General features: G+C 40.4%; 3 protein-coding genes across 6 annotated transcripts in view; 1 reads left to right on the top strand and 2 right to left on the bottom strand.

Annotated features, from left to right (window-relative positions):
* The window catches only part of tei (teiresias), a 224,460-nt gene that overhangs the window by 149,610 nt on the left and 47,023 nt on the right, over positions 1-27,827 (top strand). The window lies entirely within an intron of this gene.
* LOC138911410 (tyrosine-protein phosphatase non-receptor type 23) lies at positions 11,419-13,261 on the bottom strand. Its single transcript, XM_070210302.1, has one exon. It carries the CDS (start codon positions 13,140-13,142, stop codon positions 11,532-11,534), a length of 1,611 nt encoding a protein of 536 aa, XP_070066403.1. The 5' UTR covers positions 13,143-13,261; the 3' UTR covers positions 11,419-11,531.
* On the bottom strand, positions 15,075-15,741 carry LOC6626980 (uncharacterized). The gene is made up of 2 exons (XM_002049497.4): positions 15,443-15,741; positions 15,075-15,380 (listed from the first exon to the last, which is right to left on the bottom strand). The coding sequence occupies exons 1-2, from the start codon at positions 15,670-15,672 to the stop codon at positions 15,284-15,286; spliced, it is 327 nt and encodes a 108-aa protein (XP_002049533.2). The 5' UTR covers positions 15,673-15,741; the 3' UTR covers positions 15,075-15,283.

Raw genomic sequence — 27,827 nt, 5'->3', positions numbered from 1 at the left:
CTTACTGCTTTTGCCGACCCAGGCCCAGACCCTGCTCTTACCCCTTCACTTTTGCTTCTTACTGCTGTCAAACTTATTTTGTCAAGCGTTTTACTCTGATTGCATTAATTAAGTGCTCCATAGCAAATGTAAAAGGGTTTTTTAGCTACCCAGCCTCGCTCTCATGTGACAACGACAACTCTACTTGCTCTCTCCCCTCCTCTCTCACTCGCGTTCTTGCTGTGTATTTCTCCTTTAGATTTGTTACATTTTGCATTTTGTTAAAGTTTGCAAAAGTTGCAGCTACAACTTAACATGCCATGTTTTGACTACTGGCAACTTTTGCCTGGCAGACAGACAGCGAGCTCCTCCTTCCGGCAACTATGTAAGTTGAAAGTTGACGCCCATTTTCTCTGATTTTAAGTCCTTTGAGTTGCCTTTTATCTCGATATTTGCTTTCGTGCCTTCTCAAAATTGAGTTAACATTACATTTTTAGTTAATTATAAATACATTTTTGTATGCGTTGAAATGCCTTGCGGCATAATTTGGCAGCTCTCAGATCTGAAGGGCTTCAACAACCACTTCTTGATCTAAATATAAATTTTGTCTGTTTTTGTGGTGGCAACTCCAGCAGCGGCTGCTGCTGCTGCTGCTGTTGGTGCTGCTGTTGCCTTGGCTAATGCTGACAAACTGCAGCTTTGGCACAAAATTGTTGCAGAAATTTATTATTGGCTTAAGCGTGGCATATACTCAATGCTGGTTGCGCTCAGTGGGCGTGGCAGGTGCTCTGCGCTGAGTGCACTTTGGCGCTGAAAAGCGTGAGTTATATGCGCCGCGTTGCAGCTCGTTGAGACGCGCCAAGGCAAGGCAAAGGCAAAGTCGGAAGGCGAAAGGCGAAACGCGCTCAAATGCACAGACTACAGACTAGAGCCGGCGACTACGTGTCTGGGTGCAATTCTATGGATCCAGGGACCCACAGTCGGGCAAGTGTTGCCTGTTTACCTCTTTGCCCCCTTCTCTTTTCGTGTTAAAAGTGAAAAATGTATCAGCGAGCATTTGCTGTTGTTGTTGTTGTAGTTGTTGCCTTTGAGCCACAACGTCGCGAATTATGCTTTAGCAAAAGATGCTTTACGACATAAAGCCCAGAGTTAAAGCTGCTGCAAAGGCGCTCACAAATATTGAGTATACGCCATGTGGCATTCACATCAAAAAAGATAGCAAATAGAAACCCACAACGGGCTGACTAAAGCTTTGACTTATGCGTAAGCCAGGGCATTAAAAAGAAACTGAGTTTGGCTTCAGTTGTATTAAGTTTCAGTTTTCTTGGCGCATAGCATAGTAATTATCGGTGTAAAATACGACTTTCAACCAAGTTTAAAGCACTTAAGGGATTTAAATAAACTTGATATAATATTATACTGAACAACTTTGGAGCTTTGGAGCTATCTCTGCACTTGATACTCAAGTAGACAAATGGCATAAGTGTATCTTAACTTTCTGTATCCTTTTTTTGCAATTGATTTTTAAGTTTTTCTTAATTTCTTTAGCTTTCAATCAATTTTGGCAAGGACTCTGCCAAACACCTGGGCTTTAATTATCGCATGAAAATAAAATGGCGAATTCCTGCTCTATGGTGTTTGAAGACTTTATAATCTTCCACGTTTATTTCAACTGTTCTTACCTTAATAAAATTATTCTATATAAAAATTAAAATAATTTAACAAATCGGGAAACCTCATATCTTTCAAACTTAGGAAAAGATTTTCATTTAGTGCAAAGACTTGGAAACTTTAAATGGTTTTACAAGCTACGAAGCGGAAGTTCATGGCATTGGTTGCTTTCAGTTTTGAGATATTTATTTTATTAACGCAAATATGACAAATGCTCGTGTCCAGTGCGAGTAGCGGAGGGTAGACGGCATGGGGGCTTCGCGGGGGCTGGGGTTCTGAGCAAATGATTAAAACGGACGCTGACGTTGCCCACAAGCTGTTGCAGCAAAAACAATTTGAAAAAAGTTTTCCTACCCAAAACACGAGTCGAGTCAAGGAAGTGCAGGACACGCTCGACTGTCGAACAGCTCGACTCGTTGGTGTCCTTGTCGCCAGGCTGCCATTTTGTGGTACTGCACATGTGTGCTCCTTGTGCTCGTCCTGGTCAAAAGTGCAGCAGCAGCAGTAAAGGCCGTGTGTGTGTGTCCATGTGTGAATGTCCATGTGTGTGCGTGAGCATTTGCCGCTGGCATCAACTATTTTGTGAAAAGCGTATAATAATTTTCACAGGATATGAAAAAACTTTGTAGTTGGCGCTTCCGTTGCTGCCTCGGACCCGGCGATGTCTGTGCGTGTGTGTGTGTGTGTGTGTGAGTCTGTGTTTGTATCTCTATGTGTATGTGTTTGCGTGTGCGTGTGTGCATGGCCTGCGGCACACCATTTGAATGCCGCTTGTGCTGCGCTGTTGTTGTAGTAATTGGACAAGTCAGTAGCTAAAGTGGCGGCAGCAGCCACTGCAACAACTTGCAACTTGCAACAGCAACAACAATGACACGACACTACACTTATTAACACGTGTGTGTGCGTGTTTGTCTGTGTGTGGTTGTGTCTGTGTGTGCTGCTGTGCTGCTAAATGCTCGAATTTTGCTAATTGCTATGGTTGTTGTTATTGTCCTTGTCGTTGTCGTTGTTGCTGTCTTGTTTTATACGTTGTCGCATTGTCTCGTTACGTTCGTTCTTCCGGAAAAATTATTAAATTGCATTTTTAATTAAAATCATGAATTTCAGTTAATTTAATTCCGACGCATTTATATAAAAAGCGACAGCCAAGATAATTATAACAATAGTTGGCCACATAAGCGTTGCTTAACGTTCAACTAAAATAAAATCCTATCCTTTAATATAAGCAGAGGCAAAAAAGTCTGTGTTTCCTTACTATTGTCCATGAGAATCGACGATAAGAGGCTAGTTTTAAGCACAAATTCACTTCTGCTTCCATTCTAATTCTGAATTCTCTTTCTCTCTTACAGGTAAGTCCAATGTCAACGTATGTGCTATGCAAATACCCAACTATAAATGTAAGTGACAAGCCTGCAAGCTCAATTCTAGAGGATAAAAACTATGTGCTGATATGTCTCAACTGAGTTTGTCCTGCACTTCAGGTTGACACTCACCTAATTTCTTTTATTTTGCGTCATGCTAGATACTGTGTTTCTTAAATGCAAAACTGAAGCGCTGTCTATCGGCCATGTCGGCAACAACTTTATCATTTTTCAAAATGCATTTAATTTCATTCCATTTTGTCGCATTTTACTTCCTCTCACTCACATCCGTATCAGTGCCTTCCAAATCGACGGGCGAAGTTATAAAACTTAATTTGCAAAAGTGCTGCGTCATGGCGGGGCAGTGGAGAGGGAACAGGTAAAGGGGAACGGCCAGGGGCAGCGGCGGGGATAGGGGCTTATTCATAGCAGTGTCATCGTATGAGTCAATGGCACGAGTTAGACAAGTCATCAAATAAATCCCTTCCAGGTACAAAGTTCTTTACTTACTCCTTTTGATTGTTTCCCTCACTCGCACATTTTCTGTCTCTTTCTTTCTTTATCTCTCTTTTGGTCTCTCTCTCTCTTTCTCTCTCTCTCTCTCTCTCTCTCTCTCTCTCTCTCTCTCTCTCTTAGTCGCCTTGATGTCTGTTATTATCCCTCTCTCCTTATTTTTTTCATGCTTCACTTGTTTGGCCAGGAAATTTAACAAGTTTTTGCCAAGGACAATGACAAGAAAAGGTACACTGAGAAAAACTAAGGTTTTTAATGGGCAACTTAAAAAGTTTGCTATGTAAATGATATTTCTTTATCAATCACAATTTATTAAGAATATAGATAAAAAATAATATAGAGCATTTTCTTGATTTTTCGCTACTTGTGGAAATACTTGATGGCAATATGTCCTCTCAATTTTTTGTCTTAGTATTTTATTCATAGAAACATTTTTTTTAATGCATAGACTGAGTCGAATATCCCGGTCATTAGAGCATTATTTAAATTACCCGATAACCCTATCATATCATATCATCAGCCCGTCTCGCTCTCACTCCTACGCTTCACTTCCCTTTCTGTGGTATTGTCATCGATCAAGGCATTATGGCCAATTGGGCAAACACTTCCAATTTGTCATAGTTAAAAATCTTTTGTTGCAAGTTAATGTTGACGCAGTCACATTTAATTGCCGCTTTAGACGAGTTACAGGTTCAGCTGCAATGAGTATCGAGTGGTCGTTATTTATTCAACTAAGCCACTGCACTGCATTCATTTGCCTGTCAGTTGGCATTCGAGCGGATATTTGTCGAGCAAACTCAATTGATTTGCCAGACATTGCAACACGCTGCTTTCCCTGTTGCTGAAGGTGCATGCAACACAGTCGAGTTTGGGTTTTGGGTTGTTGCTTCATGGCTCATAAGCCACAAAATGCATTTCTAGCAATTTCCTTTATCCAAGTTGTTTGCCGTTGGCCCATTTTTTTATTTTATTTTTGCCACATGCTGCATATAGTGACGTCGCCATTTGTGTGTGTGTGTTTGACAGAGGAGGAGAAGGAGGAGGCTGTGTAGCGGCAGGCACTTCATCTGCTTAGTTTTTGTAGCCACAGCCTTGACTCGAGTTTTCCCAGGAAATCATGGCACCCAATGTCGGATATATCTATGACTCGCTCTAGCTCGCTCACTCTCTCTCTTTCTCTTTCAATCTTCCTCATCCTGTCTCGCTCTCCTACAGCTGTCTTCGGCACTTCAGTCGGCGCTTAAGTTGCACAAAATGTAATACATTTGATTGCACTCATGTTCAAGTTCTGTTACCAAAGTGGCTGCCTCAACGAAGAAAGAATAAAGTGAATCGGATGCAAGACCATGCAACTTCCCTTACCCCTCGCCACATCCAAACCCTTTGCTGCTGACCCGCCTTTGCCCTGGGTTAGTTACCAAGCTTCCGGCCCGTCAGGTTGCGTGTTCTCGATTCCTGCGGCTGTTGCTGCTGCCGGAATGGTGTATGAGTTCTCATGTATGAGTGTGTGTGTGTGTGTTTGCGTACTCATGTGTGTGGCTTATATGAGCTTGAAAATGCTACAAATTGATAGATCCGCTAACAGATTGCAACAACTGCAAACAAACTGCATTTGTGCACTGGTCTGTTTATTAGAGCCAAAGCTGCAAATATGAATGAAAAAAACTTGCACTGTCAATAGGTGAATGCATAACACTTATTCAAAACAAGTATCTCCAAAATATATATTTTCGAATGAAGTGAAAATAAGCTTGAGTTGAATGTGAGTAGAAAGCAGACCAAACACCAATTGAAAATATCCTCTCTGATAAAAACGCGGTTGAGGGAATCGCATATAAAGGCAACCATCGAGAAGATACCCTGTTTTCCTTTTTGGATGGCATTTAAGTTGCCTAAGGTTGGCTTTCAATTTTTTGGCGACTACTTTAAAATTCGAAATATCCCTGTCTCTGAAAATTTTTAACATATGTGGAACGACACTTTCGAATCAATATTTGAAGATTCTCGGGCCAACAGACAAAAACACGCAAAAGCGAACACAAAAACGAGGTTTGATCATGTCAGCAGTTCATTGTTATCAAGTATATGTATGCCTAATGGAGTTGCAAATATGAAAAATTTCGTTTAAATTTTCAAAAGTAAAAACGAGATTTATTATCACACAATTTTACACATTTTCTGCAATACATTTTGGCTCTAATCGAAATTCTTAATCAGGGAAGAGTACAGTGTCGTATCGAATTCAAGTCTGGCTCTATAAATAATTTTTACAAACATTTTATAGGGTTTTACATTTTAGGTGATCACTAACCGCGATAATGTAAATAAAACTTTTATTGATTCACAAAATAACTCAAACATCGTAGACTTGATTCCCAATTCGGTTGAGCTTGTCATTACTTTGCTCAACTTAGCTTATTTTGTGTTGCACTAAACATGACATTAATGAACTGAACGCTGATGTCACTTTGTTGCACTTGTCTATCTGTCTTTCTGTCTGTATGCATGGGATGGGGCTGTCTGGCAGAGCGGTTTAGTTATTAGTGCACATTAATAACCATTAGAGGCATCCGCCGTGACCTCTGCACATCATTCACAATTAAACCACATTAGGCGCGTCCATCAGGTTCAATCAAAACTGACATGCCGAGTGCCAAGTGGCCAAATGGCCAACTGAACGGCCTAAGCCGGTCGGCACAAAAATTTCGCGTTTTCAGCCAGCCCGCCCCATTTTCGTTAATGGTCTGTAACTGACGACGGCGGTTGGGGGAGGAGTTTCCATCATTAGGTGGGTGGTGCAACTACTCGAATACTTCCGTTGCTGCCGCCGCTGGCAAACGACAACACGAATACAGGACGGTTAGGGGAAGAGCAGGGTATAGGGACATGCTAATAGCTTTGAACTTTTCACAAATTACGGTGCGGCAGCAGTAACTGGCGTCGCTTACCAGTTCGAGTTGCATTCGAAGCAGCCACGCGCTGCCGTTGCACTGTTAATTACCGTTATTGAACTTGTTTGATTGGCGCAAGTTGAAAAGTTGCCGTGCTGACCACCAGCAATGTGTGCTTGTGAGTGTGCGAGTGTGAGTGCCACAGGTTGCACTTACAGCACAGTTGTACTTGTAAAGTAAATAGGATCCATGTTTGTTTGGCAGCTCGTTATCGTTGGGCTCTGCCTGTTTATAAGTAAAGTTCGCTACTGAACTGCAATTAACCGTCCGAGTTGTTTTTGTTGGTGTTTGCACTGCATTTACACAAGTTTTTATTCATTTGCTGTGCCTACTTTTTGGCTTTCAACCGACTCCTCTCCTTTTCATGCCCTGAACTGAATTAAAAATGATTAAAAGGGTATTTCAGTTTTACGCATGTTACGGGCACTCCACTCATTAAGTTCCTAAATTCTTGACAACGAATTGAGTCGGTATAGCCGTTAACGTCTGTCTGTGCACGTCCATCTGGGCTGAGCTTGATATTTGAAATATATATTCTCGTATATCATATACAGAACAAGGTCTTAACTTTTATTTATTATTTTATTTATTTACAAATATTGATACATATCAATGTGAGATTTTTAGTGATTTTTTAGCCTAACTCGAAAATTATAAGAGCTATGTATGGCTCTTGAGTAATAAACACAGATCGAGAATATTGCAAAGCTTGCATAACTCATCCATTCTTTCCAAAAATTTAAAACAACAATGTGAAGACGCTTGGTTTGGTATATAGCTACATTGGGTGCCATATTTAAGCATTGAAAGTTATTAGGATCGGAAAAGCAGCTAAGAGCTCGTAGTCCTTGTGCGTGTGTGCATGCATTGTTTTTGATATATATTTTAAGAGGCAAGTAAAAGATTTAAGCGGCAGCTCGACGCTGGATACAGGGTACCTGCTAGTCGCGATTAGGGCACCGTTCTTATCCTCTGTTTACTCCTACGATAATTGTATTAAATTGCAAAAGCAGGACTGCTTTAAAAAACTGGCCATATGTCGAGTGCTTTTACGCCATCTCCATTCATATTCCACAGTCATTCACAGTGTGCCACAATACCTCCCGGTTGATGTGGGTTGTTGTGTCTGTGTGTAGATGTATTCAATGCTCTGTCGAAATCAATGGCTAACAATTGGCAGGCGTTGGTCAAAACAATCCAAACAGCCAAGCAAAACAACACAAAACAAAGCACCACAAAATGGTGGCCAGCTAAAGCTCCACTGCTCATTGTGGTTGCACGTGTGTGTGGTTCGGGTTGCACCTCTTGTTGGTCACCTTGTTGCTGTTGTTGGCATCAAAGTGTCGTCGATATTGTCGCTGTCCACGCAGCGCATTTAACTTCGGATTGCACTTGCAAAAATGTCCATGGACTTGATTTTAATAGCGTCTGATTAATTCTAGTATACCCTGTAATCAAATAAAGTGGCTTCAGAAAAGTTTTGTTATTAAAAAACAAAAACAGGTTAAGAAATAGATTCGAGTTTTAAGCCGAGCCATTACAAATGTTGTTGAGTGTGCAGAGTTTGATTCATTTATTATATTATGAATATTGAATAAAATAAAAGAAAAGGACAAATATTTAAAAAATTTTAAAAAAAATGTAAATTAAGAAAACAGAACTTCAAAAATAAGTTTTAATTTAATTGTCATACATGTTACATTTGCTTTTTTAAATCTTTAAATGCAAACAAACGAGAGAGCTAAAACATAGTATTCCATTTGTTTGAAGAGCGATTCCCAAAACTTTTAAATAAATCTCTCTAATCCTCTGCAGGATATGTGCTTATCTCGTATGCTTAAGACCAAATCTCATATGATTTTTCTGCTTGGTTAGATTGTTCAATTTATGTTGCGCTCTGTAAGTTTGTATTCTGATTGCAACAGCAACAACAGCGTATTGAAGAGAGCGAGAAAGCTTTTCACTCTTCAGCTCCTTCTAGTTTTCCGCCTTTCTCTTAACCATGTCATGTTGTTTGATTTTTTTTATATATTTTTTATTTTTGATATGGGCTACAAACTTTAGCCACACTTTTTTAAAGTTTTCGAAGCATGGGGATTTATGGTAGCTAAAAGTGCTTCTCGGTTCGCGGTTGCCAGTTCTGAGCTCTCGCTTGGGTATAAAGTAAAAGTTTCACTTGGCATAAGTAAGTGAGTGCATGCACACACAAACACACACGCAGAAACGCTCACACACACGCGCAATCATGTCTACGCACGCGTATCTGTATGCGTTATCGTATAAGTAAGTGCGCAAATGTCTTCCAGTGTGTGTAATCAGTGTTAAGCCAGAAGTAATACCACGAAATGATATCAATTCAATTGGAGCTGGGCTCCTAGAGCAAGGTGGAAATGCCATTAAGTTAAGAGCAAGGGCTTGCTAAAGTTTTTTAATTCAATACAATTGGCATTATTTTTTGGACAAGAACATTTTGGCATATATTCTTTATAAATGATTTATTATTAATGATTTTATTCAAAGGGTTTGTATCTAAAGGAAATTTTTCGGTATTTGTCAGAAGCTGTTCTCAGTAAACATTTATTTTTTATTTATACGTCACTTTAATCTATTATATACTATTAATTGCAATATACGAATTAAACAATTTGATTAACTAAACCGACCGAATTGTCATAATATATGCGAAATAAATATATATAAATATTCAAGCAACCATGCACTTTAAAATAAAAACAATTTTATAAAGATGCTCTTAAAAAAGGAAAATAAATGTTCTTTATAGAGTCTTGTGCATATTCGTAAATTTAAATGTCAATCAGAATAGTTGATTCTCTGTGCAGACTTATTCCATAACTGGAACCGTCAATGGCTCCACAATCCGATTGCAGACGCTATTTTAATGGAAATGCGTTTTCGTATTTTCATGTGCCATTTTATTTACGCGCATTACTCAGCAATGGCCCTTACGACGTGCCACGCCCACCAATGAACGGGCGTTACTGAAGCCATAAAGAAGCATGAAAAAAAGAGTAGATGTGTGCATGTGTGTATATCAAAGTGAAACGTAAAGCAGCAGCAAATCAAAGGGCCCTACAAAAAGCTCCCATTGAGCATTGAATTATATGCGATTTGTTGGCCGCTGTGGGCGTTAAGTGGGCGTGACAGGGCATTAGCCTCGGCCACATTCGAAATTGTAATGCGGAGCGCATTCTGCACTTGTTTTTCATCACATTTGCTCGTTTCGATTGTGTTTTCGCCCAAAACGCTGAAAATGCAAATTTTAACCCAAAATTTATGTGAACACCATTTGAGCGTTTAGCTGTGCTTTCTTTCTTTTTCTGCTTGTTTTGCTAAGGATACCATCCTTAGTACATAAATTAAACTATGCGCTGAAAAGAAAATACCTCACACTGATTGCCAATCGATAAGTGGGAAATCTCGATTAGCCTTGGCTGCGAAATGGCAATCCGCTTGGAAAATCTTTTTCTTGAGCAACGCCAACCAAACTGCAATGTTGTCCATGATACTTTATTCAATTTCTTGTGGGTTAATATAACCTTCTACACACATATATATATATATATATATATTTTTTTTTTTTTACTTATTTCTTTGTATTTTTCACTCTCTCATGTGCGTAAACTTTTATCTTAGCTGGCACGAATTCGATTTCATTTTACTTTTTATTACTACTTTGCTTCAATTTACAAAATTGAATATTGGCGACAAACTCGATTTTCACACACTTGTCCACACGCCAAACCCGCAGCCGCCCTTCGCTAACCACTCGCACCACTAACATTCACACAACCTGCCTTTGTCTCACACACGTTGCGTAAGTCATCGAATTATCCGTTAGAAACGAACTCGATTGGCAAGGACGAGTAAGTGGCTTCTCACTAACTAGCTGCTGCTCACAGGATACACCGCACAGTGGGGTGGAATTCATAAATGTAGAATAAACTTTAAAAGCCTCCGAGAATTCAGATTGTTGCTGTTGAATTTTAAATTTCATTTGTAATCATATGTCAGAACTATTATTTTGAGTAGTCCGATTACTAAATTAAATATTTATTGCAATATACTGCTTCATATATCTTGTATTTAATTGTAATATCAATACATTTTTGTTTATAATTTTAAGCTTCCTGACTTTTAAATGGCGGACTTCCATGTCTATATAGACAACTCCAATTTTAATTAATGGAAGAAAGAGCCATTTATAACTAAAAGTTTATTGTGTTTATTTTCACTTAGCCAGTTAAAAGGGGTTCAGTGCTTAGGATATTTCTTATGCTTGCTGTCGACAACATTCGATTACAAGACGTAACAAGACAATCCAAAAACCACTTGCTACATTTCTTGTATCTGGTTTCTTAGCCATAAGTATTTGGGTATTTATATTCACTTGTTTACACTTACACACAAAATCGCGCATTCTACTTCTATTTAAATCTACTTCTATTTAAATATATAAAATAGAATTAAGCTAGTGATTTCTATGCGACCCGTTAAGCTCAACCAGCACAGGCACACCCACTCCACAGACAATTCGCATTCTATTTGCCCACTGTGCCCTGGGACTCACAGTGACTATCGCACACACACACACACATACACACACAAACATAAAAGAACAGCTCCTTTGTGTGTCATTTAGCCTTTGTCTCACGCTTTCGTTTCATTTTCCTACCCAAGCCACATAAGTTGCCACCCCTGGACGGTCGTCGAACGACTTGTTTGCGCTCTTAATTTTTTCGCCAACTTTGCAGTTTCGCAACGTTTTTATATGATTTTTATACTTACGTGATATATTTTTCTGATGCGCCGTCACTGCTGTTACACTTTTTATTATCGGCGTTAACATCAAGATAAACCACCCCACCCACAGCCACCCGGGCAGCCACCCCTTATGTGTATATCTGTGGCATTGCCTTTGTCTTTGCTAACCGAGTGTGGGCTGTTTATTCAATTTTATTTATTGATTTTATATCTTTTGTGTATTATCGGGATAAGCGTTAAGTGTGCTCAATTTTCAGTTGCCTCCGGGACCCGCCTAGCTCTGACGGGGAAAGCCCAACTGACGATCTTTGTTGGCCATATGCTGATCCAGCTTGCGCCAGAACTCCATTAATATTTCACCATCCAGGTTGCGTTCATGCTCGGGAATGCTCAGTATGTTGAGCCAGAGCGATTCCAACTCCCGATAGATAGACTGCCCCTTGTAGTGCAAGTGAAAGGCACACAATTGGCGACAGATGACCGCAGGGTCGCCGTGGTTGGGCCAGCCAATGAACTGCTGATGTGGATTAAACACGAATACGGCCACAACCTGTTCCCAGTCCTCTACAGCCAGCCTGGCCACGTTGTCAATGACCCGATACTGCTGCTGCTCGCCGCGAAAGTTTCGCACTATATTGACTTCCTCCAGCAGCCGCAGATCCGAACGCCTCATTATAGCCGGCGGCACAAAACGCTGCTCCTGCAGCAAAGGCTGCACATTGTGCAGGGTAACCAAACTTGTAAACTCACTTGGCACCACAATAATAGGCTTGCGCGTCGGACGAGCGCCACTCGGAATTGGGGCATACGCCGACTGGCGTTGTGGCGGTGCATATAGCGGCTGACGATGCGAAGGCTGGCGCGGCGGTGGTACGTACTGTGGCTGGTGATGCCTGGACGGTGGCCGACTGCTTAACCGAATAATATTGCTGCCCGGCAGACTGTTCTGCAGGACATGTTCATTGCCAAGAGATGCAATAGATCTGGAAAGTTGCTCCTGGCCAAAGCGAGTGGGATCCATGCGTCGCGCAGCTGGTGGCTGCGGAGCACCAAAAGGTTGGTGGGGAGTATAATGAGGAGGCGGAGGATACTGGTGTGGATGATAGGAAAGAGGAGGGGGTATCTCCTGATATAAAAGTGGAGGAGGTATCTGATGAAAGGATTGGGGAGGAGGCATCTGCTGATAGGATTGGGGAGGAGGTATCTGGTTATAAGATAGAGCATGTGATTGCCGCTGAGCTTGAGTGTGAGGTTGAGGTTGAGCCTGAAAACAAGCTTGAGATGGAAAAGCATGCGCCGTATTGAAGGGGGTCTGGCGGTGCAGCGGTTGCGGCTGTTGCTGCTGGGGCTGTTGCTGCTGCTGCGGCTGTTGTTGTTGCAGTTGCTGCAGCCGCAGCATCTGCTGATGTTGTGGCTGCGGTTGGTCCACTATCAGCGTCTCCAGCTCTGGTGGCACAACGGGTACCTCGCGCAGTTTTGCTGGCTGGGGCTTGGGTACTGCGCCCAACGGTTTCACAGCCGCCTCTCGTGGCTTGTCCAGTAAACGACAATTTTGAAAATCGTAGACACGTGCCAAGGTACGCAGTGCACCCGGCAGCTCCTTCTCGCCAAGCAGCAGTTCCGCACGCGTGCGATTTTGCCGCTCGCGCTCTATGGCCTTGATGGCCACAGCTGCATTGTGCTCCAGTTCATTTTGCGGACCCAAGTAGCTAGGCGCAAAGGCAATAGACTGCATTTCGCTCTCGAATTCATCGAAATCGGTGTCGTCATGCGACTCGAGCGCCTGGCACAGCTCCCAGTAATTCTCGGGCTTACCTCGCGGCTGAATTTGACGGGTTGGTGACCCAGTCGCTCCCTCGGCGCCACTGTCCTTTTTCACTTTCATTTTCAAATTTTCAAATCTTTGACTTTTTTTCAGCTGTCTTTTAATTTAATGAAAATCTGTCAGTTTTTCCTTGGTGCTGCTAACTTCAGACAAGAATCGATTCAAAAATGCCAAATGCAACCCTAAGTCATTTGACCTGCTAACTGGGTAAAAAGCCTTAAAATAATTGTGTTTCCCTCATATATGAAAACTTCCTTAAAGCTCTCTGTAAATACTCCCGCATTGTCCTCATCATATATGTGAATATATTAACTTTTATTTACAAGCAATTTTTTACTTTTATTGCTTTGACATTGGCCCACGTTTTGTTGTTGTTGTTGTTGTACTTTTTGTTGTCCTCGATTTGCTTTTATTTGTAAGCTATTCTTATATTTATTTGGCAAAGTTACTTTGGCCTCTGCTCAGCTACCAGCCCCATAAAAGATATTGTCCCCTGCTTTATGTTATTGACTTTAATAACATTTTAGCTGCGAGCCATGAAAATATTTTTGCAAAATGTGTGCTTTTATACACTATCGGAGGCGATTGTACTTTCGTCTCTAGACGTATTAAATAAGATTTTTGAAACCCTAAACCTTAAATAAATTTCACCGCGAAGTCACAAGCTGACTTCTAATGCAACTTAATCTAGATGCCTCCTGTTAGAGTAAACATAATTGGCTTACGATTTAGATTACAGATTACAGTCAATCAATTGAAGAAAGCTTAGTTTTTGTTTAATAACATCCTTCTGCTCCGATCAATACTGCTTGCCCATATAAACAATTTAAAGCAGATTAATTCATCGTATATCTGCCATCTGTAAGGGTATTAAGAGTTCGTTACACCTCAAGTAACATTCTTTTTTCTTGTTTTCTTTATTTTTTCCGAGTTTATTATGAATTTGTGGCGTTTTGTTTTTCGCTTGTCGTTGGTTCTCATTGAAGTTGATTTGGGGTTCGGGCCAAGGCATCGACTTGGACTGAATTGGGGTGTGGGCCCTTACTTCAAAATCAATTAATGCAGCAGCTACTCGAGCAGCTAACTACCCCAAACAGATGCTCAGTGCATAAAATCCGTAACCCGTCGATATATCAAATTGCCCGAGGTATACGTAATTGCTTAAGCGAAATTTCATTACCAAAAGCTAAGGCCAAAGCGACTTGCACTCAAAAGCTGCTGTCAGAAGCGAGGGTCGCGTGTGATAAATTCCATAAAAGGTCGTTGAAATGAAATTCTCGCCCAGTGCTTGGCACTTTAGCTGGCAGCCATTTTGTCGCTGCACTAGAAAATGGCGGCGTCGCCATTTTTGTTTATGGGCGCATTTGTCACGGCAAATTGTATTGCCAGTTGACTCCTAGCTGCTGTTCTTTTTGTCTACGTATGTGTGTGTGTGTGTGTGTAAGTGTATATGTGTTTTGTGGCTCATGCAACACGCGTTAACAATGCGCCATAAAAATGTCTGCCCCGTAAGCTCACCTTACGTCTGGAAGCGCCAGCATGTTAATTAAGTTCGGTTGAGCTTTGCAGAATAGATGAGGGTCTTCTGGCTAGACGCGACCAAAGTCATCTGATTTGCTCATTAGTTCCGCTATAAATTTAATGCATGTGTTAATTAAATATATCTGCATTATAACTTTAGAATAATGAGATTGAATTCAGTCAACTGCAATTACTAATTTTCATTGATTTTTACTACTTCTTCCTGAATACAATAAATTTAATATAATATATGTATATCCTACGTTTTGATATATTTATTGTAAATAGTAACATACTTTTGCGCTGATCTTAATTGTAGCTCAGAAGAAATTGGTTGATTTTTATTTATTACCTATTTAAACGTACTGTATTGCTTCTATTCCTTAAAAAAATATCGATATAAATCACTAAAAAGATTTTCCTCAAAAACTATTTCGTTTATATAAGAGAAAGACAAATGCATTGCGCAAATTCATAGAACAGACGTATATAATTCGCATAAACTTTTTAAATACCATAATAAAATGATTTACTCATGAGGGAAACTCGCTTATAAAATAAATAATAAGAAGTGTCAGTTAGTGTGCTCGAATTCGTAGTGTATTGCAAGGCGCTTTAATGCCATTTATTGGGATTTATTGTGAGCCGGAAGTAAGTTCTATGAATAATTTTCGCGTTGCCTAGAGTTGCCTGAATTCAGCACTGCCGTGCAGATCGAGGCTGCTGCAACTGGGCCGCATCATCAGATAGTGGCTGAGTTTGTTAAACCCTGCTAAACTGTGGACGGTCAGTCGATACATTTAGTTATCGACTATCAAATTTCGAATGGCTTGGCTTACCACTTTAAGTCGAGTGCCTCCGTCAGCTGCGAGCTGTGTTCACTGATGTTGCGGCCTGGTGGCTGCTCCTGCTGCAGGGAGCTCATCAAAGTGCTCAGCTCCTCGTGCAGCTGGCCATTGTAGAAGTGAACTAGTTTGTTCATCGATTTGTAGCTGCGTGATATCAGCTGCTGCAGCTCCAAGCCGTTTGCATCAGTTGAAGCTGCCCTGGGCGTGCCAGAGTTAGCCATTTTTTCTTGGCTTTCTTTTTTTTTTTTGAGTAAATATTTTTTTATTTATTTTTTTACCGAAATTTATGTAGGAGAAAAACTAAAACTAAAGTTAAATGACAGGCCCGGCCCAGGGCCCTGCCTCCCAGGAAAACAAATCAAAAGCAGTTGACATAGATTCGTACTCACAAAAAAAAAAAAAAAAAAAAACAAATGAATATGCCTTATTTCATTTATTCCCTTTCTTTTTTGAAGTATTTTTATAAATCAGCGAAGTGCGAAGCGAAAGCCGAAAAATGCACATACATAACGTCCGATTTCATCAGGCCGGAACGCTCTAGGAGATTTGCATTTGCTTACGCAATGTGAGCAGCGATGAGGAAATGTCCATTGGACAGGATTTGGTGGGCAGCGAACGGAGATTTGCTTTTTTGACGAGTGCCCAGCGGCCGCAGTCAACTGCATGAAATTGAAAAACGCTCCCAGTGCTTATCAATGCAAAGCCAAAAGCGAATGTTTTTTCCTCCATATGTGTGAGTGTGTGTGTGTATGAGTGTGAGTGCGAGCTTGTGCCTGCTTCGATTTGGCTTTGAAAAAGCCCACAAAAAAAAGCGAAAACAATCTCGGTTAAGTGGGCAGCTCACATGGCGTATGCGCAACACATGCCAATGGCAGCTGCATACAAATTCGCTACCAAGCCCGGCCAATTATTTGTTGCGGCCATTTTATTACGTAGCCGCAGTGTGGCCGTTAACATAAAGCAACGAGAAAATCATTTAACGACGCCAGCGTCGACGAGGCAGCAAAACAATTTTGTCAGCTTATAAACAGTAAAAATAAAATGCTGTTCTAAGCAAATAAGCCCAAGGAGAGTGAAAAAAGCAGTCGTATGGAGTAAAGGACAACAACACACGAGCGCACATCAGAATAAAGCGTCAATGAGGGGCATATATACACACACACACACACACACACACGTATATACAGAGCATATACCCAAAAACACAAACACAGAAGATCACACGCCTGCAGCCCCTTGAAGGCGATATCTATATTACTTTTGGCTGGCAAATTGTTTTCATTTACATTTTCGGGCCAACACGAAACACAAGACAGTTTTGGGTAACGGCCATTCTCGGGCTAGTTAAAGAAAATGAGTTCGTGGAAAAACTATAAATTGCGGTACGCTAGAAACAGGCGAAACATTATTAAATGCTGTTAAAGCAAGCTGCAAAATGTACTAAGAATTAGGTAAAAGGGTAATCCGATCCTAACAGAAAGAAGTAAAAAGTAAATCAACAAATAATCAAATGTTACAACATAATAGAGAAGCACGATAATTGAGCTGACAATAAGTAAATATATCAACACAGCACTTGGAACTGAAAAAGTTTATATATACAGAACGGATACTTTTCAAAAGGAATATTCATAATAGCTAAATTAAATCAAGTTTTTCGCATCATTTCAGTTATGCTGGAAGCAGCTCAAAGACATGCCTCAAGTCGGCAGCTGCTTTGAGCCAAAGTTGTTGACATCAAATTGAATGAAGTTTGAGCGTTGCACATGACGTATGCTTGATATTTGCGGGTGGCTCTTTTGCACGTTGGCAACTGCAGTGCTTCAGCAGGGCGCACTTGAAATGCTTGCAACTGTTGCACATGCACATCGGGGGCATCAAAAATTGTGCAAACATGATTGCCAGCTGCCGCCGCGCCCCCAACAAGAGAGTAAGTGGACGCGGCAAGAATTTCAAGAAACGAATGAAGTTGCCAACTTGTTTGAACAACTTGAAAAGGTTAGCAAAAGCGTCGAGTGTGCAGCCCACCTTCAACTGTGCCCGGTGGCTGCTGCTTGTTGTTGTTGCCGCTGCTGCTGCTTCTACTGCTGCTATGTGTGGACACTTGAAAACAAGCTCATCAACTGTGACAACAACAAACGTCGGCAGGACGATGATGTAGTCGCCATCGCCGTCGTCGTCCAGTCGTTGACATTCCCATTGCCAGTCAGCGCACTTGCAGTTCATATCCGTTCGCTATTTCTTTGCCCAGTGCCCCGGCGTCTGCTTCTGCTGCTCCTGGTGCTCCTTCTGCCCATATACCACTCTATGTCAGCGCTGCCCCAATGGGCAATTCCTTGTCATTTCGAATTGAAGACGTTTCGATGTCACACTCTGATTTGCTGTCCACTCAAAGTGCCACAGCAAATAGCAACTGAATTGAACTCGAAAAAGTTTTTAAAGTACGATTCGTTTGTAGATTACACTTTTTTTGGCCTAGATAGCGGACAGTGGACGTATGTACTCATTGTCAATAAAATTCTCCGCGCTTGTGAATTTGCGATTAAAATTTGGCTTCGATGCTTCGATTAGGAAAATAAAGTAGATAGACATGGTAGATTGCTCATGTAAAATCATCGAAGCTAAGTTCTTTTGGTTGAATGCTGGTCAGGGGTAACAATAGTTTTCATATATGCGCTATCTTATAACCAATATAGACAATTAAAATGCATTTAAATTCAACTTCAACGAAAATTACTAATATATTGTAACACTTTAAGAAACAGATTTTTTACCTCTCTTTCATATATTTATTAAAATCGATTTTTAAATTAAAATTTTGATTGCCCTCATTTCGATTAGATATATTTATTGATGGATGCTTATTTAATATTCGCGCTGCTATGGCGCCCATAAGTAGGCCACATACGACAGTTCTAGAGAGGTTCTCTGTCGTCTATTGCCGGCTGACAAGTGGCAGCTGGCAGCTGGTGACATGCAGCATGGCTTTTCCATTAAGGCAGCGCGCTCCGATTCTGTGGGTCTGCGTCTTTGCAGCTTATGCAGCCAATCATCGAGCCAGCTCTGACAGACAGGTGTGAGTGTGTGTGTGTGCTTGGGTGTGCGTGTGTGTATTTGCATGGCATTTGCGACTTGCTACAGCTGCTGCGCTTCAAACGGAAATTGCGACATTCCTTTGCTTTTGCCACACGCCACTTGCCTCTGTTTTGCAGCTGCTTAAAAAAATTCGCACGTATGCTAATGTTTCACACACACATGCTGAAGCAATCGCTCAGCCACATGCACTAAGTGTTTTTGAAATTACGGTAATTTATTACGGGTCCAGCAACGAGTAAAATGTTTTTGCTGCCACGCCCACAACAGCCACTACTGCAACTGCTGCCAAAGTGTGTCAACAGTTGCAACGCTTTGACTTTTACCCCTTGAGAGATTGCCACAGTCGTAGTATGTTCAGCTGACAACTGTTGCCTGCTCTGCACCGCAACGTGGCCGCTTGCCAGCCCTCACCTGCTCCTGAAATTGTAGCTTAGTCAGCTCGGCAGATGCTTTTTGTTTTTGCTGCATACTTTTGTGCGCAGTTTTGTGCAAAAATATTTTAAGCTGCTTTTAACACGCACACATGTACACACACGCACACCCTCGGCTCTGTAAAATTTTACTAATTGTTTTGCCGCCAATTATGTGCACAAGTGTGTGTGTCGGCATGCGTGTGCGTGTAGGTGTTGCCCTGACTGTGTGTGTGCATGTATTACCTAGCATTTGATGTATGCGTACAGTTTATTAAAATGTTTTGCAGCCTGAAAATTTACAAATGCCTTTTTACTCGCAATTTGTAACTTTTGCATAATATTTAACACACATATCTATGGCGGTTTGTGGTGGAATGTTGGATGTGGCCGAAGTGCTAGAAATTTGAAATTATTTAAGCTACAAGAAATAGAGAATTTACGACAAGTATTTAGCAAGAGAGACGGAATTTAAACTTTTTGAAACAATGCCCCGATTGACAAGATTACATTTGGTAAATTGAATTTAAGACCTGTATAAATACCAAGCAGAAAGACGTAAGGAAAGCTAATAATTGCTTCTTTGAGTCATATGACTTGCACATACTTCAAATAACAAATGGTGTCGATAATCCATGTCTAAATAACCAGTTCATTTAAAAGGTTGCGAAGACTTTAGTTGAATGTTGACAACGGAAAATATAATGGAAAATATAATCAAGCTATAAAGAATTATCCCAGTTAAATAATTAAAATTATCGATATTTGAGACTGATAACTACAAACAAATTTTTGATAAGCCTATAATTCTTCGCAGCTAACGAATTTTTTGTTGAACTATATTTCTGATTGATTTCGGACATTTATTTTAGTTGCCTTCTTCAAATATTTTATTAACTTGGATTCTAGGAATCTACCTAAGACGCTTATTATTTTCGGCAGTCACTTTAAATTTATGAAGACTCCACCTGTAGATTTAGCATTAACATGGAACCTTTTAATCTATAGCCATTAGTTGCTTTTTATACACTTAAACATTATTTAAGTCAGTGCCAGAAGCAATTAGGTCTTGAGGCCTAGAAAGAAAAAGTTAAATAAAAAATATAAAAGAGCGGCTGGCATCAAAAATGTTCCGATTTTATCAGATGTCTCTCACACAGGCTGTCCAGTCAGGCATTAAGCAAAAGAAATTGTCGCCCCTTACGCCACAACGCGCATACGCCCCGTGGTAAAGTGAACGGGCAAATAAACATATGAAAGACAGAGGGAGAGAGAGAGTGGGGGAGAGGGAGGAAGAGAGCGAGAGAACCATAACCAAGAAAAACGAATACGAAACTGTTGCGAAAATAAATGATTGTTTAATATTTATTCTCGTATTGCTTGGAAACGCGACCGCACTTTCTGCCTGCTGCTCGTGCGGCTGTTGCATCATTTTTCATACCGCCCCCAAAAAAACAGCCTCCAGTCGCCCAGACTAAGTGCCTCTCTGCGCTGGGCTATTAATGCCAGTTGATTGGGCCGATAGAGCGGAGCTGCCAAGGCCTATGGAACATATATATATATATACATATATATATATATATATATATATATACATACACACGTATGGCCAAGTACACCCCATATATGTATTTATTATTTAGCCAACGTTTGTGATTATTTACGCCCGATAAGAAAGGGAGCTGGCCGGCCCTTCAGCTTGCCAGACTGAGTGTAAAAATGATTGAGTATCCCAGACTGGACGTGGTTCAAAGCAACAAAATCCGCATTGTGTGTATGTGTGTGTCTGTGTGTGTGTGCGTAACCCAGTGTCTGGATATTTTGCCGAGACAACGAGCTGGTTGTGTGATTTATTGAATTAAATTGAAATAAGATGAAATTCTGAGTGTTTGGTTAAAAATATATAGAACAATGCTACGTACGATTGAGAAAAAGTCTACAGTGGCCAGCAAAAGTATTCACTCAAGACATTTTCATACATATGATTATACTGTAAACAATTAAGCACAATTATTACTTTGAACAAGATGACTTACAACTTAAAAATATTTGAACATTACTTATAAGATGTCTTAATGGATTTATAAACAAACGGTTTTTTTAAGGCATTAAGTTTCTATTTGGAAGCACAAGGTATCGCTTTTCCATCGCTATTCAGTCTTCCACCGGCAAGAAGTGTCTACTTTTTTCCGGGAATAAAATTGCATTTCATAGATAAGTAAGCATAAGTAGTTTTGAGTAAATTAAATCTGTGGCTTAGTTCTCGCTTGGGAAAGCAACAAATGTTACACAATTTTGCATATTTTCGATCGGTCTCTCATTCAATTTTTCATAATGTCTTCATTTTGAGTGGAATAAGAAACCCATCGAAATGCTGTAATGCTTCACACACACACACACGTGCGCTTTAAGTATTTGTATTCACGTACGTGTGATCCATGTTTGTTTAACCACTGAAGCTGGAAGTGAGTCCATGTCCAGCAGTAAGAAATGCCAAAATAAAAAGAACCGCACCCGAAAAAAAGGAAATACTTACTGAGCCGTAGAGACAATCAACACACCCATACACTCATGCACCCACACACGCACACAAGCCGCCATCAACGCTAAGTGAAAAGGGCTGCCCAGGGCTTGGGCCTGTGTCTGAAGAGGCAGCAAAGGAAGCGTCCGACTTGGGACTTTGTCGGCCTGACGGCACGTTTAATGAATTGGAAGGTAATAAGCAAAGCATTACGGCTATTTCTTCATTTATTCCGGGTGGCCCTTCTACATTGATTATTGATTTTTATTGAAGCGCCTGTCTTATTGGATTTGTGTGCATTCAGATAAGTCGGAACGCAAAGGCGAAGCCAAAGTTAATAAGATTTGCTTTGTTTTTTGTTTTCATTATTTTTATTTATTTTTTTGTTCCTGTTTTTGGCCAAGTGAATTAATTAAAGCGCATAAAAAATGGTCGAGTGCTAGGAATGCAATAAAAGTTGCTGAAGGGCTAAAAACGGGGGTAGCTGGGGAGGGCCAGTAGATGGCTGCTCAAATAGAGGCGATGATGCGGTACTGTAAAAGAAGAAAAAAAAACCAACTATTCCAACCAAATGGCCAGCGAACAAGGGACGAGGGGTGCAAGGGGGCGGCTGGCCGCAGGCACAGAGCACGCATCATTTAAGCGCAAAATTATAGCATACTTTTATGCGGCACCGTTATAATTCACAGTACGTGCGAAATGCAACGGTCCCGCTGCTGCTGCTGCAGTGCACTTTGTAGAGGAACGGTAGAAAGGGGCTTGTTGAGGCGTGGTAGGACACTGTGAAATTATCATTTTAATTGCGCTTGTCCCGCGATGCGCAAACGTAAAAGTTTTGCACCCGACTGACTTGGAAATACCCTGTGAATGTATATAAAAGACAAAGAAATTTATTTGTAAGCTAAATACAAGCTGTATTCAGAATCTAAATATTTACATAACAACGGAGAGGCTGGTGAAATTTGCAAGGTTTGCTCTTATATATAGTATACTTCATTTGGATACACCCACTTGCATCTGAAGGTGTAAGGTATGTTCGGCGCTGCAAAGTCAACTCAAAAGTAAATAAATTACGCTGCAGACTGCAATAACAACAGCAGCAACAAATCGGTACAACAACAACTTTTATTACCCTACGCTTCGTTTTATTTGCATTAATTTTGGCGCTGTGGCAAAGCGAAAAGCAACAAAACAACATCAAGATACAACAAAAAATGAATGCAAATAAATAAAAAATCGTACAAAAAATTGTATATCAAGTGGCACGACTAGCCATTCTTTTACTGCCACCCCAATCGTCCGCTAAATGTGCACAAATTAAAAAGGCAATGCCGCCCGAGCTGAAAACATAATAAAGTTAAATGCAAGCGTCTAAAAGTCTACTTGAAAAAACAAAAGCAGAGAAAAAGAAATTTGGAAAGCGGCAGCAACAAAGTTGCCATCGAAATTTGGTCACGTGCTGCTCGAACGTTGGTCTCGAGTTATTTACGTGCCTCGCACATTTTTGGCGCTTAATTCATGCTGGAGCAAAAGTTGCAGACACACGCAACCATACAAACAGACAACAAACAAAACGAAACGCAGGACACTGCGGCCATTTTCGTCTCGCTCTGTCCTGTCTGCCTGCCTGCTTGTCTGTCGTGTCCGTCTGTCCGTCTGTATGCTTGTTGTCTCAGCATTTGTTTGTGCAGCCAGCAAAACTGCAGCATACTTTTAGGAGTCAGAGCAACATAGCGTATACTTAATTTGTGGCTGGCACTGGGCACTTCACGTAGAACCGCTAAGTGCTGCCACGCCTAATGACCCCAACCCCAGCCGCACAAAGAAAAAACTAAAATATCTGTAGCCGAGATTGAGTAACATAAAGCGCCACGAATACTCTTACCTTTAGAAATTAAAAATTTAAATTTGATATGTTTGAGAATAATTAATAAAAGAAGTAAATTTATCAATGTGATATAGAAAAAATGTAGATAAGCTAGTGTTGCGCAATATAGACCAAGAAGAAAAAAATAAACTCGATATTTAATATACATAAATATAGGTTAAATTTATCTTCGCAAGTTACAGCTGTAGAGTAATGAAAAACCTCCGATAAACATATTGGTGTTATCGGAGAACCGTGTTAGCATCGATTGCTTTAAAACTTTTAAATGAATTAATCTCGTCTTTTAAATAGAATAACGAACGATATTCAAAGCGAATTAAACATAACTAATAAGTTATTTTGATGTTATTCAGACAAATTTTGAACTTATTTCCGCCACAAACAACGTTAAATAAACTTCTGAAATGTTGATAAACAGGGTTTACCTTTTTGACGGTGTCAGCAGGCCACATAAATAATGCGGAAGTACGAGTAACCTTGAGATATGTAACCATCATATCTACCTATTAGATAAAGTGAGTGACCCAAGCAACTTTGCCCAGAAAATGTGATGGTTTTTGTGTAATGTGCGCGTGCTGAAGTGAGAAATATGAGCGAAGCACGTGGCCAGCCAATCGACAGAGAGACCTAGAGAGAGAGAGAGAGATGAAGGCATATAGTTGCGGGCAAGTGAAGCTATCAATTTCTATTAGGCCGTTGCCTTGCAAGCTACTTTATTCCACTTTAAAAATGCTACTCAGATACCAAATTGAAAGCAACTGCCGAAAGCGACGACAAAAAAGGAAGTAGAAGAGAAATGAGTGAAAGAGAGGGATAACAAAAATTGGTAACTGGAAGCTGGCAACATCAAAATGTGAAGAAGCAGCAAAAATGTTCTTAATTGGCGTCAGCCATTAAATGCAATTTATCAAACAGACGACAGGCACAGCATAAAATATACACACACACCTGCACACACACACACACACACACGTCCTATAACAAGCATGTGCAAGCGAGATAGAGAGCGAGTGGAAGTGAGAGCAATATACTACAAGCGACAACAGTTGACAATTAATTTGACACAATTGCAAAGCAGAGCTGCAGTAAACGCGTATGTCCAAATATGGCCCAGTTGCACCTGCCCTGAACTCGGACCCTCCCTACCCTCCATCTTACCCCAATCACGACACACATCCCTGTTACTGTGCATCCCTTGGCAACTTTATAGTTGACATTGTGTAAATGTCGCTGACATTGTCGACGCTCCGTTTGTTTGTGTTTGTGTGTAATGAAGCAACATACGACGATAAAGGGAGAGACAGAGGGAGATAGAGAGAGAGAGAGAGACAGATAAATAGAGAGGGAGTGAAAAAGGAAAGTGAGCGTGCGAGTGAGTGAGAGGGTGTTAGTATCCAGTAATTGCCGTGAACATTAAGCGACTGACCGTGGCCGCATCTAATGTGCCACCAGAGGCAAACGGGAAGCAGGTGGCCAACAAAAAGCTCTTCTCACATGCATAATAATAAAAAATGTTTCTGGCCAAGCGGTACACAACCTTCAACACTGGTTAACTCACATTTGCTCTCAGCAAGATGGTAGAAAAATGTCACGTAATCCTTTCTAATAAAACCTTTAGAGTGGACCTTACTAAGCAATATACTGGCTAATACACATTGCTCACCTTGAAGCAACTTGAAAAGGTTGTGGGTCAGGTTAAAAACTGGAACCACGCCTTGAAGTTTTTTGAAGTGATCGTGAAGCACACAATAAATTATATATATTGCGGATCGATATTTTATTTGGCGCTAACTTTGATGCATTAATTGATTCAAAAATTAAATTATTGTCGTTTAAGCTTGTCAATTTACTCATCAGCTTAATAAATTTGCAAATTTATGCGTATTAGTATATGGTATTTGAGTCGCTTCATAAAGTATAAGTAAATTTAAGTGTATGCATTACCTAGAGGTATTCTCTTCTTCTTCCTGCACGAAGTCTAAGCAATCCAATTGCACTTGGAGCACATTAATTAATTAATTATTTAGTAGTTAGGGCTACATGCTGCTCGTAAGTAGATGCTGTGAACTTTCCATTTCGTGTTTGCGCCGTAGCCAGAGCCACAAGGCCACACGTCGTATGCGCAATATCGGAGAGATGGAGCTCAAATTGAAAATGTTTGAATTGCAAGATGACTGGAATGTTTACACGGCTCGAGCCGAATGCCAAATGCAAGTTAACACAATAATTTTGCAGCCCATTTAGAATCGATTAAAAGGCTTTTAGTTTAAATAGCAAATGAGCAGCAGCGGGTCGGAGCGCATGGCCAGGGCAATGCCAAAAATGCCAAAACGCGCACAACTGGTGTTCGCACAGTTCTTGTTGTTCCTGCTGCTGTTGTTGTTAAGTATTTGCTGGTTTGCCACATAGCCATTGCCACAAAAGCCGCACGGCATGCCGAGGCAAAGTGCAGGCACAGACGCAGTCACAGCCACGCCCTTCCCCAACCCACGCCTGTCTTCGCTTGCATTAAGTGGCGGTTGCCAAAGTTGTCGACGTCATGAAACTTAAACAATGCATGCCAGAAGCTGGCAGTAGCAGGAGCTTCGTCCAGGTGCAACTGCCATTGCAGCAACTGCAGCTGCAGCAAATGCATTACACATGCGAGCACCGTGAAGACAGAGGCCACAACACCAGCCATCAGTGAGGACGGGCCGAAGCGAGGCAAGGCGGGGCGTGGCAGTTTAAAGTGCTGCCTTTGACTGCCGTCTCTGAAGGGAGCAAAGTGAAAAGCCAGCTGGTATTATGCCTTAAGGACATTAACCTAATCAACGCTCAGTGCCCAACGCACTGCACATGTATGGCAACCAGAAGAGTTGCATACTGTATGTTGCATACGATGGAACGTTGCATGCATCGGGCTGGCATTGTGTTGACAATTGAAGTCTCCTTAATGATGAGGGAGGCGGTGAGCTGCCCAGAATATTGACTACCCTGTGAATTGTTGTTTACTGGTTGAGCTCTGATTTTGTATGCATATGCAATAGAGTACAAGATGCTGAAAGAACACTTCGAGCGAAGAGTGTTAAGGGATGAATGCAAGACTTCATTACGTTAATTAATTGAGCACCTATGTTTCCTAAACAAAACTTAGAGAAGAAAAAAATTGGATGAACATTCGTTAAAATATATCAAAAGGATTGAGCACAATCTTTAATAAGATGTTATTTTTGATAATAGTGAATTACATTTCATAAAAAACTCATATGGCAAAGTTCAATGAAAATTTACAAAAAAAATATATAATGTTCAGGAGCAAAAGAATTGACTTAAATTTTATCAAATTATTTAATATTTTAATGAAGATACTAAACAACAACAAGTATCGATACTAATGTTGATATTACAAAAAAAATATATGGATTTTTGGAAAAGTAGCTGTTAACTTCATAATTTGAAAGAATAAACATCGATGATATTCCAACACCAAAGAACATGTATATCACATGTATGTATGTATATATGGGAATATTTTGCAGAGCCCATAGCTGATATTCCAAAAAAAAATTGTATATGTACATATATGTATTGAATATGCATGAACCTGATTTGCATTTTTTATTTACTCAGTTTTTGTGTCTCACATATTTGCACTGATAAGGACGTAGCACTTTTTGCGTCGCGACATTCTCTTTTTATTAGAGTGCACGGCATTTACATAAAATAATATTATTATTGGCAATACAAGCAGATTCGTGCACAAGCACACAAACATGCAGCATACGAGTGCATTAAATTATTGTTGACATAATTAAAAAAGAGTTGAAGTGTGTAGGCAACACTGGCAGAGCGCCATTTTAAACGCAATGCAAAAGAGTTAAACAAAAAAACATGAAAATGCAACTCGACTGCTTGTCGCTGACATGTTTCCCAGGACAAAAAAAAAAAAACAAAAAAAAAAATAAATAAATAAAAAAAGCAGCACAGCGCAGTGAAAAAAAATCAATGAAATTTGCTTGTTAACTGTGCACCACGCCCCCACCCTGGCCAATTTATTGGCGAGCCTGTAATCAGGCTGACATTCGAATACGAGCATGTAATTATGTCAGCGCTTGATTGCCCAGGCACGCCCCTAGGCACGCGTCCGCACGCCCTTTGTCAGTTTATGAAAATGCAATCGCCATTTTGCATATTGATAGAGTTCGCTCAAGCCAAACAGGAAAAAAAGAGTACATGCATAAAAAATATTAAATAACAAACAAAAACTGTTGACTGATCATAATTGTCATTTAGTGAAGACCCCTATGAAATGCTGTGCAACAAAACGTTTGCAAATATTCTTCCAAAAATTGCGGAAGCGCATTGATTTAAAATATTGTAAAAAAACGTCATAATCGGAAAAATTAACATCCATTCAACTATTTGAAAAGCTTAATAAGAGACTAACAGAAGTTGGGTCAATACAGTAGAAAATTAATTGAT

Source organism: Drosophila virilis, chromosome 5 (assembly GCF_030788295.1).
Source record: "Drosophila virilis strain 15010-1051.87 chromosome 5, Dvir_AGI_RSII-ME, whole genome shotgun sequence".
Lineage (NCBI taxonomy): Eukaryota > Metazoa > Arthropoda > Insecta > Diptera > Drosophilidae > Drosophila > Drosophila virilis.
Note: the sequence above shows the minus strand (reverse complement) of the source record. Positions and strands in the feature narration are given on the sequence as shown.